Raw genomic sequence first — 13,222 nt, forward strand, 5'->3', positions numbered from 1 at the left:
ATATATATATATATATATATATATTTTTCGACTCAAGTGCAGAAACAATTCAAGACTATGAATCCACATTGTAATAAACTAAAATTTTATTCTAGAAACAAATTCTTCCATGTGTACTCACGATGAACTATGATAAAGTTAAAATAATTAACACCTTTTCACAAAGGGTTCAAAAATAAGTGGTCTACCAAACGAAACCATAAGTTACTTACAAAAATAACAGATTGTGACCGAGTCACAGAGTTACATGATTGATTAACAAAATTAATTTTCTAGTTACTAAAACCAGAAAATAAATTACAATACAAAATAATTTTATTTTCCTTGTTACTAAAACTAGTAAAATAAAATACCGAAATAATATCTGATTACAAAAATCAGAAAACCAAACCAAAAATTAATTTTCTAGTTACTTAAACCAGAAAATAAATTATAACACAAAATCATTTTATTTTTCTTGTTACTAAAACTAGAAAATAAAATACCACAAAACTATCTGATTACAAAAATCAGAACAAACACAAAATAATTTTCTAGTTACCAAAACCAGAAAATAAATTAAAACACAAAATAATTTTATTTTCTTTGTTACTAAAACTAGAAAATAATATAATTTTATTTTCCTTGTTACTAAAACTAGAAAAATAAAATACCAAGAATTTTCTGTAATACCAAATAATATTCTGAATTGTTAATGACACCAGTATCGTACTACTAGTTGTTGTCAAAGAAAAGAGACAATATATTACTACTATCTGTCAAATAGCATAAATCACTATTTGTTTTTCCAACCAGAATATTAACTTGAAAACACAGAAAATTAAATACAATGAAGATACCCAAAAAGGAATCTGTCTTAAGATTGTAGGACAATCTTCACTGTATTTAAATAGATTAAATTCTGTTGTGTACAAAACAACAACAAGAATAAATGAAATAGATAAAATGAGAGACTTTGTTTGATTACAAAAATCAAACTCGAAATAAAAATAAATAAATAAAACTACAGATTTTATTTTGTTACAAAAACAAAATTAAAATCTGATAAAAACAAATAAAGACAGAATAAAATTAAACAACTTACTTGGTTAATTTATTTGAATAACTTTTCTGATCAAGTCCAGTGTTTAACACTGTGTCCTTAAGACAGATTCGTCCTCTCCACGGTGCTTTCAGAATTTGGACGTCTATCTCCCAGGATGAAATGATCTTACCACAAACAATAGCAGCACTACAAATTGTTTGTCTTACGAACACACTAAGTGTTTACACTCTTTCTTTCGGAAATAAAATGCAGCAAGATGAAGAATATAATTTGCAGAGGATGGAGTACGAAAAATCTGAGTAAAATCCAAATGGGAGGTTAGTCTATTTATAGATGTTAAGGTGGCTTTTCGTTTTGAATTGAACAGGTATGAAACCTGTTAGATTCAAATTTAAACAGATTTGAATCTGTTTATTCAAACAGATAGAAACGGGAAGGGCCCTGTTTGGATGAACAATAAATCCAAAACTGTTTAATTCTGTTTGAAAACGGGAAGGGCTCTGTTTGGATGAGCACTAAATCCAAAACAGTTTAATTCTGTTTGAAAACGGGAAGGGCCCTGTTTGGATAAACAATAAATCCAAACCAGTTTATTGAATTCTGAATTTTATTTTAATTAAAAATAAAATAAAATTCAAATGTTTTTGGCCCAAAAAGATTAGAAGCACACACCCGCGCCCGACCGGATGGACGGCGGTGCGTGCGTGGTGATTTTTGGGTCCAATGGGTCTAGCCCATTTTGCCCATAACCTCTCCCTCTAAAACACTTGGGTACCCCTTGGGGCACACCCCAAGTATCTCACCCTAAGCCTTATAAACCCTTTCAAAACTTCCCACCAAATCAATGTGGGATAAGCCAATTTACAACCTTAAGGAATTTCCACCAAAACTCCATTTCCATGGAGCACACTTTGGCTTCAATTTCCCATTCACTCGGTAATGGTTTTGAGCAACCAAATATACCACGTGAATCACAACGCGGCATAGAACGCGTTACCACTTTGACCCAAGTAAATCGACACTCGGGGCCCACCTAAAAAATAGACCGAACTTAGGAAAAAATTATGGTTTTATCCAGAATTTTATAACCATTTCCAACAATAACTACAGTCTGTTTAGTCTCGAGAAGAAGACCTTTGTTAACAACACCAAAGGCGCCGGATCCAATAACCTCACCCATCTCATACTGCCAATTCACCAGCTAGATTTATTGACAACACAAAATAAATCGATGATGATGATATTGAACTACATAAGCATAACACAGTTACACACATCCTATACCTTTTCCATTTGGTTGGATCAAAGCCACCGGAGGATAATCCAAAGATGCTGTGATCTAGAAATTTTCAATTAGACCAGAATTTTAAGATTATTATGCTTATTTTGTAATAGTGAAAAGGATCATTAAAAATGTTAACTCAATCAAACTTTACACATGAAAAAATCAACAAGACGAAAAAAAAAAAAAAAACTGCAAATAAGTTGCTCATATGCAAAGAACAGAAACACGGAAAAATCCTCTAATTATATGATAGATTGATCCCAAGATGCACAAAGCTTCGCCTCCCGAGAATGGGAGATAGTAACTTGATATTCAGAAAACATAACATCTTAAATAACATATGTGTGTAAATGTAGAAATTTGTATATTTATTGATATTCATCTATCAAGAACTGAAAATATATATATATATATATATATAATTAAGGAAAATTAAAAAAACTCTGGAACAAGAAATCAAGAATTCTGAAGAAAACTTAAAGAAGCAGAGTGATGAATATTCACGGGGAAACTATTCAGTAAATATATGATAGATTGATTCGAGAATGCACAGAGCTTCGCCTTCCAAGATTGTGAGAAAACACAATTTAAACTCGGCGTTTGTTAAATTCCCAAACCCATAAATTATTGAGTGATAATCTCATACTAACAATGTGTATGCAGAGAATTTTATATATATGTATTGAAATTCACCCATCAAGGACTTTAAAAAATAAGGAAATTGAGAAACATTTAGGAACAAGAAATCAAGAATTCTACAGAAAACGCCAGAATTCAAGAACAGAGAGTCATCAATGAATATTCAATTAAGCAGTATCAGCAGTGCTCTTTTTTCTCTCATACATTTCAGCCAGTTTCAATTCCAGAGAGAGAGAGAGAGAGAGAGAGGTGCCAAGAAACATATATGTATCGAAATGTGCATATATGTCCATTAAGGATTTATTAAAAACATCAAAAAAAATTGAAAACAATAGTTTTAAATTTGAAGCAGTGAAACGCAACTGTACAGGCACAGAGAGAGAGAGAGAGGAGCTTACTTGATGAAATTGCTTCTCTATCTCTGTTCGTAGTTGAGTTTCAAATTATGTAATATATATAGAGAGAGAGGATGTTGGTTGGAGCACCAAATGAGATGAAACGGCATTTCCCTCCAAATATGTTTGTTTTTGTTTCAAAAAACTGTTTTATAGTTTTTTTTTCTTCTTCTTTTTTCTCATTATTAAAAAAATTTATAATTTAGGCAATTTTTTTAACTTGAGCGGAATTAGCTATTTTAGTTAAATTTTTGACTTTTTGGTAATGTTTGTTTTGAAGGATTGGGGCATGGAATTGGAGTATTAGCCTGTTGTTCGGTAGTCAATTTTTGTTCCAGACTACTAATCCCGTATTTGTTGGATTGTTGTATCCCATATGGGATGGGATAGAAATCACGGGATAACTCATCCCATGAGATTAGCTTATGATATTACATTTTTGACCATCTTGTATTTAATATCTTTTTTTAGTGTTGTTAATTTAAAATTCTATGTTAAATAAAAAATATAAATTATAAATTTAATTTAATTAAAAATAATAAATTATAAATTATGGCCTTATAAATTAATTTTTTTTAGTGTTGTTAAAAAATTAAATTTATATATTAAATAAAATTATTATTTTAGTGCTGTTAATTTAAAATTACATATTAACTAAAAAATATAAATTATAAATTTAATTTAATTAAAAATTGTGGCCTTATAAATTAAATTTTTTTAATTTTGTTAAATTATAAATTATAGATTACAAATTTAAAATTATATATTAAATAAAAAATATAAATTATAAATTATAAGGGTAAAATAATCTTTTGAACATTTATCTTTATCCAGTCCGTCCAACCAAACGTTAGATTCACTAAAAATAGTCCAATCCAGACATCTAATCCCATGACTAAACAAACATAGAATACAAATCCAATCCAATCCAATCCAACCAAATAGTTCAGGAACAATGTATCTCAGGACTAACAGTCCGATGAATTACAATCCCCCTTATCCATTCCGTCCAAACAATCATGCCCTTTGTGAATATGTGCAGAAAAATAGTGAGAACGATATGACAATTTGTAATAACTTTTTAGTTTTTTATGTTATATTAACCAGTCTTCAAATAAGGGCAATCTAAATGTATTTAAAAAGTAAAGTATATATAAATAAATATCTAAAATAAAAAACATTTGCAAATTCATTTTGTTTTGTGTCTTTAATTAGTTTTTTAATATATATGTTTCACATATACTTTTTAAGTGCATCTAAAATTAAAAAAATAAAATAAAATTAAAAAAAATTGAAAATCGAATCAAACAAGTTACATAGTTTAAAAGAACGCATTCAAATTGTGAGAGAAATAATCGAGAATATTTTTTAGGAAGATGGTTGAAAAGTGGCCTAATGGAATCTATTTTTTAACTAAAATTTGAAGGGGAAAAAATTACGAAAATAGTTTTAGGAGCAAGTCATCAAGCAAGATTACATGTTTCTTAAAAAATAAAAACAAAAAACAAAAATGATGCCAAACAAGCAATTTAAGGGCAACAAAATATTTCTTTGAAACCGAATCCAATGGATTGGGATGTAGACAAATTTGTCGAGTTGAGTTAGATTGAGATCTGAGTTTATAAAACCTAATTACAATGTAATTGCATAAAACCCAGTTCCTAGCACAAATTGGTTGCAACAAAAGCTTTTGAGTTGGGAGAAAATTTACAGTGACTGAAAGAAAGATCACCTAGAGATAGTCTATCAACATAACAACAATAGCAAAGAAAAGTTATGGACTTGGAATCAAGGATCATCATCATCACCGCCAACATTATCTTTATCTTCTTCTTCTTCAGCAGCAGCAGCAGCAGCAGCAGCAGCATCATCATTCTTGAAGAATGCATGCGCAAGTGCATCAAGAGCTGATATTCTTCTAGCTGGATTCAAGCAGAGCATTTCCTGCATGAAAATAGGCAAATTTATCATAAACTAGATGGTCTACGAGAGTGAGAGAGAAAGAAAGAAAAAAACAGGAAGACGAAGAAAGAAGGATTTTTTTGTCGGAAAACATTTTCCTATGAAAAATGACAGTAAACATTTTGTAGAAAGATATAAAGTTACATAAACATTTCCTTGAAAGAAAATTAAGGAAGAAAGAGAGTAAACAAAGTATATTTTCGGTGGAAAATATTTTCCTATGAAGAACATTTTTTCATAAAGTATTTTTCGTAGAAAGTTTTTCTTGTGTTTGGTTGGGATCTTAAAACTAAAGTGCTAGCAGTGGAGTAGTGGTAGCATTCAGCAGTGGTAGTGGTGGGGTAGGGCGCTGGTGGTGTATAGTGGCATTGTTAAGACTTTTGTCCTGAAAACATTTTCTCGATTTAAAAAGTAGAAAAATATTTTCCACCCAAATAAGCCGATTTTCCGTTGACCACAAAACATTTTGTTAACTTTCGTTTTATCTGTTGTGTCAAACGCCAAAAAATGCCAAAAATGTTTTATGTTGAGCATAAGTGAAAGAAAGAGAAAAGGAAAAAAGGAAAAATAAAATAAAAAGAACATTATAAACTAGAGAGGGTACTTAAACTAAAGGAGCATTGCAATCCAAACATCCAAAGATGAAGATTCATTAGGCTCTATTTTCATTGCTATCAAAAGCAAAACTGTCACGTTATAGAAAAATGTTCATTCAGATCAATATTCTCAAAAACACATTACAAACAACTTACAGAAAGAAGATCAACTCCAGCGGGTTCAAGATTAGGAACGTATTCTGCTAGGTTCTGCATCAAAGAAAGGGAAAGCGACAACAAATTTTACAACTCGATGACTTGCAAAATAAATAAATAATGAATCAAAAATTGATGTTACCTTAGGATCTTGCTTGGGAAAGTCATCAGGTATGTAATCCGGTAGTGAGGTCACTCCAGGCCATGTTGTTGCATCTGGTGTCCCCATAATGCTGCAATAAAAAAAACTGAACATAAATATTCTTGTAGTGGAAAAATATAAATAAATAAAAAATGATGCATGTGCACACAAGCACACCTAAAAATTTTATGCACAGTCTGCAGACGATCTTTCTCGAAGAATTCATTAAACAGAGGCTGATGATCAATCATCTCAGCAAATATACAGCCTACAGACCACACATCAACATGGGTGGAGTATAAATGGGATCCAAGGAGGATTTCTGGTGGCATGTAACGTAAATTTACTACCTGATGAAGAAAACTACCCGTTATATTAGATTCATAAAAAAAAAACAAATGAAATTTCAAGATCGAAATACAAAATTAACAAAGTTCAACTCAGGTATCCTATCTGTTAGAATTTACCTTACCTACTACACTCCACTTCACCTACTACACTCCACTACCACCTCCACTTCACCTACTACACTCCACTACCACACTCAATCCTCTCCTATATAATTAGTACCTCACCATCTGTAATTTACACAACAATATATCAATCAATAATACAATTCTCTCTATTTCTCTATACATAATTAATTCTCTCTATTTCTCTTTATACATTAAATTTCTACATGGTATCAGAGCAGGGTTAAGAACCTGATCATCCTGCTTCACCGGCGGGCGGCAGCCTTGCCTTGGCCGCCCGCCGGACCTCTACACATACCTTCACTCCTCTGCCAGAAAGTCATAGCTGACCTCTTCTCTGACCTCCTCACCTTTTGAGTATCAACTTCAGGATCACCTTTTACCAAACTTTTCCACCATTTCATTTGGTTCTGTTTGGTCAGAAGTACAGAGATGGATTTCTGATCCTCTAAGCTCCAGAAGCAGTCTTCAACCTTGATAGACTGAAACAGTTCACCATCAATTATTGGAGGTTGACCCTTAAGTCCAACTTTCAGATGGTTCTTCTTCATGCAATCTCCCTCGATTTTGTTCCAGGAGGGACTGGAATATTAATTGTAACTTCTTGCAAGGTTTGAACCCAAGAGTAGTTATCCAGATCAAGAACATTGCCTTTATTGGGGGCTCGCTTGCCGTCAGTCTCCTCACTTTGCATCCATCGCCATCCACATCAACAGAGCCGATCATTCGCGTATAGTCCTTGATCGAGCACTTCTCTCCCAATCTCTTCATCACCGAGTGCAACTCGGTCGCGGAAATCAAACCGTTCTGGTCTCGATCGTACAGATCGACCGCCTCTCTCTTGCGTCCTTTGGCTGCCGCTGCTGTGAGAGCTTTCTGTAAATTTCTAGAGAGCGAAAGAGCGGAAACCCTAGAAAGTCGAAAACCATGTCGGACGAAGAGCATCACTTCGAGTCCAAGGCCGATGCTGGAGCCTCCAAAACCTATCCCCAACAAGCCGGTACCATCCGCAAGAACGGTTACATCGTCATCAAAAACCGTCCTTGCAAGGTTGTTGAGGTTTCTACCTCTAAAACTGCGATGTTCCTCATGTTACTCCTGTCCTCACTCCCTCAGTTGTTTCTGTGTACTTCTGAAGAGAGAGAGAGTAATGGTTGGATTGGAGTAGTGTAACTGTGTGGAAAGAAGGTGGGGGAGCAGAGTTTCACGTGTTGTGTTTGTTTTTTTTTAATTTTTTTTTTTTTTTTTTTAATTCTTTCCACTCAGTTTTTTTTTTATTATTATTTTACTTCCTCATTTGAACAAAAACAACACGGCACGCAACTTGCTTTGTTCCCTTCTTTTCCTTTCTTTTATTTTATTTAAAAAAAAAAAACAAAAAAAAACAAACAAAAACAAAAAAAAAAAAAAAACAAAAAAAACAACGAGGAAGAAGACGAACTGCAAACTCATTTTATTCATATCGGGCCTCACCCTGATCACCATTTTACATAAAAAAAAAAAAAAAAAAAAAAAACACAACAACCACACCCACAGTGGGATTTTTCTTTTCCCTTCTCTATTCTACTGCAGGTCTCTTCTTCTTACTTTTATCTTGGGTGTCCCGTGCCAATCCGGTCTCCGTGTTTCCTTGTCCACCGAGCACGTTCACTCCCCCATACTCCTCCACTGCAGCATATGGCGGACCTCCAAATCGGAACATCACGGTGGCCTTCCTCTTCAGCTCCTTGTTTTCTGCCCTTAGCACGCTTATCTCTGCTCGCGCATCCTTATACATGCGTTGGAGCAGAGCCAGCTGGGAGTTTAAATGCTGCACCTCATTTGTCCTACTCTGCAGCCGGTTCGACAAATTGGTGACCGCCGTCATGCTTTCCACACATGTCTTCAAAGTATACTGGTTGGCCTCCACATCTGACTGCACCGCCATTCTTTGCTCCACCGACCGCATCGGAAAGTTCAACGGGGCAAACTCCGGGGCGCTTGGTTGAGGTTCCAGTGCCACCACACCAGTTCTTTCTCTCGTTGACTCGTTGAGGTCGGGAAAGAGGGTGAGCAGTCCACGGGAAGACGAGGACGAGGCCATTTTTCTGGGCACCAGAGTGTTACAGCGTATTACAGAGTTTCTCTCTCAGCACAACAGTGTTACAGCCTCTCTCTCTCAGCACAACGAAGAGTTTTACAGAGGATTTCGCAGTTTTTTTGCTTCTGCCTCGGCCTCAGGCTCTGTCATGGTTAAATAGCCGAGGCAGCCACGCGCATCGCGCGCCTCTTGCCACCAGCCGACAAACGGGCACGCAAGCCAAGGCGCCCACGTGCCTCGCCATCATGTCCGGCACACCTTTTTATGGATTGGGCACGCCTTTTGATGGCACGCCTTTTGAAAAATTGGGCGCACCTTTTGAGGATGCGATTTTTTATGGGTCCGACAAGACTCTGTAAACTGTCCCGACATTGATTCCGGTTAGCTCCTTTATGGGTCCGACAAGACTCTGTAAACTGTCTTCTACATCGGTCTGACACGACCACACAGTGTCTGCTACAACGGTCCGACATGACCCCGTAAACTGTCCTGCTACATCGGTCCGACATGACCCCGTAAACTGTCTTCTACAACGGTCCGACATGACCCCGTAAACTGTCCTGCTACATCGGTCCGACATGACCCCGTAAACTGTCTTCTCCAACGGTCCGACATGACCCCGTAAACTGTCTTCAACAACGGTCCGACATGACCCCGTAAACTGTCTGCTCCAACGGTCCGACATGACCCCATAAACTGTCTTCTACATCGGTCTGACACGACCACACAGTGTCTTCTACAACGGTCCGACATGACCCCATAAACTGTCTTCTACAACGGTCCGACATGACCCCATAAACTGTCTTCACCAACGGTCTGACACGACCATACAGTGTCTCCTATCCTTTTTTATTTTTATGTATTTTCTTGTTTTGTCACTCTCTCCAAACTCAAGTTGGTTAGTTCCTATCCTCCTTGAGTTTGCGGGGGGCTGTTAGAATTTACCTTACCTACTACACTCCACTTCACCTACTACACTCCACTACCACCTCCACTTCACCTACTACACTCCACTACCACACTCAATCCTCTCCTATATAATTAGTACCTCACCATCTGTAATTTACACAACAATATATCAATCAATAATACAATTCTCTCTATTTCTCTATACATAATTAATTCTCTCTATTTCTCTTTATACATTAAATTTCTACACTATCAACTTCATTTTAAAGCAATTGTTGTATTAGACAGCCAGCAAGTGAACCCAACCAAAAACTTTAAAAAGAAAAAAAAAAGAAAAAAATTGAAGAAAAATCATATGTGAACATCATCTAAGGTGAAAGTCGGATTCTTACAATTGCCAAGGCAAAAATGCAAAAAACCAGATGAAAGCATCGTGGATTAGGAACAGCAATAAAACAGACAATTTAAAGGCCACATTCAGGCAAAAAATGAACTTAAAGGATACAAGAAATACCTCCTGACAATATTCCCCAAGAGGACTTCCAAATTTCCTGGCCAATCCAAAGTCTGCAATCTTCACCACGGAGCCTTCGCGATCTACCAGCAAATTGTCAGGCCTCAAATCACGGTGAATAATTTTGAGCTTATGACAGTACGCAAGACCCGAAAGAATTTGACGCATAAAATTCTGCAAAGGGGGAGAAGAAAATGAAGAAGAAGAAGTTAAGCAACACATCATGAGGATGCAAACAAGCAATGCATGGAACATAATATGGAAAAGATCTATCGACCCACCTTTATTCTTTGTTTATTCTTAGATATTTCAGGAAATTTCTTCATGAATTTCTCCAGATCATAGTCCAGATATTCAAAAATCAAGTAGCTTCCTTTGTCAGTATTAGGTTTTGCTTCCAGCAACCTGTTAACCGAGGTCCTATTAAGTATATAAGTGAAATATATGAAGCACTAAGGATTCAATCTATCTATACATATAATAATAAAAAACAATAAAAAGATGTAAATGAATCCTATTTATCAACGGGTGTGTTCAGTCTCTTAGATTTTTTCAGTACAAAAGGATGCCAAATAGTTGGCTCTTTCAAGTTTCAACAAAAATACAAGCAAATTAAGATGTTTTTCTTGTCAGAAGTGATATGAAGACATTATCTAATTGGTGATACCACAGGTTAAAGTACCTATTTAATTGTTTGTCACCCCGATCATAAAAAAAGGCAGTGTTAATTATCCAAAAAATCTCAAATTTGTGTGTCTATGCGCCAACACGCTCACAAAGGTATCATAGAAACATTGATCAGATTTTTAGTGCTTTTTTTGTAATCAGAATTCCAAGGAGATGACATACTTGACAATGTTGGCATGTTCCATCTCTTTCAGCAGAGAGATTTCTTGCATTGTTGCACTGTTGTTCAAGTCCGAAGCATACATCTTCTTTATAGCTACAATCTGATCAGTCTCGAGATCATGACCTTTGTAAACAACACCATACCCTCCTTTTCCAATAACATCTTTCATCTCATACTGCCAATTCACAGGTATTTATTGACAAACACAACATAAATCGACGATGATGATATTGAACTGCATAATCCCAACACAGTTACATAGATTCTATACCTTTTCCATTTGGTTGGATCAAAGCCACTGTAGGATAATGCAAAGATGCTGTGATCTAGAAATTTTCAATTAGACCAGAATTTTAAAATTATTGTGCTTATTTTGTACTAGTGAAAAAAGATCATTAAAAATGCTAACTCAATCAAACTTTAATTACACATGAGAAAAACAACAAGACAAAAAAAATAAATTAAACAAGTCACCCATATGTAAAGAACAGAAATAGAGAAAAAACACTAAATATATATATGATAGATTGATCCCAGGATGCACAAAGCTTCACCTTCTAAGAATGGGAGATAGTAACATGATATTCAGAAAACATAAGCCAAACCCAGAAATCATGCTTATCAAAAGAAGAAAATATGTTATTGATGATAATCTCAGATAAGCCAAACCCAGAAATTATGCTTATCAAAAGAAGAAAATATGTCATTGATGATAATCTCAGACTAACTTCATAAATGTATAAATTTGTATATCCATTGATATTCATCTATCAAGAACTGAAAATATATATATATATATATATAATTAAGGAAAATGAAACCATTCAGGAACAAGAAATTAAGAATTCTGCAGAAAACTTCAAGAAGCAGAGTCATTCAAAAGAGAAATGAAAAGGAAAAAAAAATTTTGGTAAATATATGAGAGATTGATTCCAGAATGCACAGAGCTTCGCCTTCCAAGATTGCGAAAAACATTCAGGAACAAGAAATCAGGAATTCTGCAGAAAAAGCAGTTCAAGAAACAGAGAATCATCAATCTTCATTTAAGCACTATCAGCAGTGCCCTTTTTTCTCTCATGCATTTCAACCAATTTCGATACTGTTCTATCAAGAAAGCTATTCAGAGTCTGAACAATTATAGAGAGAGACAGACAGACATAGACAGAAAGAGATTGAATTTTAACGCCAAACTTGCTCTCCTTGAAGAAAATTATTCAATAATTGAATTCAGTAATACAGAGGAGCCAAGGAACATATATCTCCATCAAGTATTTATGACAACACATCACGAAATTGAATACAATAGTTTCAGATTTGAAGAAGCAGTGAAACCCAACTGTTATAAGCACAGAGAGAGAGAGAGGGGAGCTTACTTGATGAAATTGCTTCCCTGGCTCTGTTTGTAGTTGAGTTTTAAAGTATGTATTGTATATACAACGAGAGAGAGGGGATGTTAGTTGGAGCACCAAATGAGATGAAACAGAATTTCCCTCCAAACATGATTGTTTTGTTTTCAAAAAACTGTTTTATAGTTTTTGTTCCCCCTATTAGTTAAAAAATTTCTATTTTAGGCAATTTTTTTACTTAATCTAAATGTATTTATGTGAATAAATATCTACATAAAAAATGTTTGCACATTGGTTTTCTTTTGGTCTTTAACTAGTTTTTTTAATATATACTTTTTAGGTGCATTTAAAATTAAAAAAATTGAAAATCAAATCAAACAAGTTCTGTAGTTTAAAAGAATGCATACAAATTGGAGAGAAATAATCAAGAGTATTTTTTTAGAAAAGCTCCTCCTCCTTAATCTTCCAAGTCTCCTCTTGGGCCTTCAATAGCTCCCAGTTTGCTCCTTCTTGATCCTCAGTTGTTGAAGCTTTTCTTGCATTTCTTGCAACTCTTTCTCGAAAGATTGATTTTGCTGTTGTTTTGCTTTTGTCCCCGCTTTCTTAGTTTTCTTGGCAGAGTAAGGTTGTGAGAGGCTCTCATGGTTCTCTTTCCCCGCTGAATCCTCCAATGGTGGCACAATCGGGGTCGGAGAGGGTTGAGAGTGTAAGATTTCTGAATGTTGCTGTATATTCAATTATATTTGTTTACAAAGAGTTCACCAGATTATATAGCCTTAAATCTATATCTGAAAAAAGGAAATAAAAAGTTCCTATTTACACCACAATCT

The 13,222-nt window shown here is 34.8% G+C and overlaps 2 protein-coding genes across 2 annotated transcripts; both read right to left on the bottom strand.

The window, feature by feature from the left end:
• Positions 1–4,892: 4,892 nt before the first annotated feature.
• Positions 4,893–6,841, bottom strand: LOC145790890 (cell division control protein 2 homolog). The gene is made up of 4 exons (XM_082869922.1): positions 6,398–6,841; positions 6,221–6,311; positions 6,079–6,132; positions 4,893–5,308 (listed from the first exon to the last, which is right to left on the bottom strand). Exons 1-4 carry the CDS (start codon positions 6,550–6,552, stop codon positions 5,153–5,155), a joined length of 456 nt encoding a protein of 151 aa, XP_082726048.1. The 5' UTR covers positions 6,553–6,841; the 3' UTR covers positions 4,893–5,152.
• A 3,099-nt stretch (positions 6,842–9,940) lies between these two features.
• LOC114298427 (cell division control protein 2 homolog 1) lies at positions 9,941–11,326 on the bottom strand. Its single transcript, XM_082872164.1, has 5 exons — positions 11,318–11,326; positions 11,046–11,221; positions 10,478–10,616; positions 10,197–10,370; positions 9,941–9,994 (listed from the first exon to the last, which is right to left on the bottom strand). Exons 1-5 carry the CDS (start codon positions 11,324–11,326, stop codon positions 9,941–9,943), a joined length of 552 nt encoding a protein of 183 aa, XP_082728290.1.
• Positions 11,327–13,222: the final 1,896 nt, after the last annotated feature.

This window comes from Camellia sinensis, chromosome 5 (assembly GCF_055761805.1).
Source record: "Camellia sinensis isolate YWXY chromosome 5, ASM5576180v1, whole genome shotgun sequence".
Classification (NCBI taxonomy): Eukaryota; Viridiplantae; Streptophyta; class Magnoliopsida; order Ericales; family Theaceae; genus Camellia; species Camellia sinensis.

What these genes read in the sequence shown, in the direction of transcription:
- LOC145790890 (XM_082869922.1), bottom strand. Translation starts at nt 6,552, where the DNA reads ATGCCACCAGAAATCCTCCTTGGATCCCATTTATACTCCACCCATGTT. An exon ending in ACTGTGCATAAAATTTTTAG is followed by an intron (nt 6,312 to 6,397) that starts GTGTGCTTGTGT and finishes TTTTTATTGCAG; the next exon opens with CATTATGGGGACACCAGATG. An exon ending in TTCCCAAGCAAGATCCTAAG is followed by an intron (nt 6,133 to 6,220) that starts GTAACATCAATT and finishes TCTTTGATGCAG; the next exon opens with AACCTAGCAGAATACGTTCC.
- LOC114298427 (XM_082872164.1), bottom strand. An exon ending in GAACATGCCAACATTGTCAA is followed by an intron (nt 10,617 to 11,045) that starts GTATGTCATCTC and finishes TATACTTAATAG; the next exon opens with GACCTCGGTTAACAGGTTGC. An exon ending in AGAATAAACAAAGAATAAAG is followed by an intron (nt 10,371 to 10,477) that starts GTGGGTCGATAG and finishes CCCCCTTTGCAG; the next exon opens with AATTTTATGCGTCAAATTCT.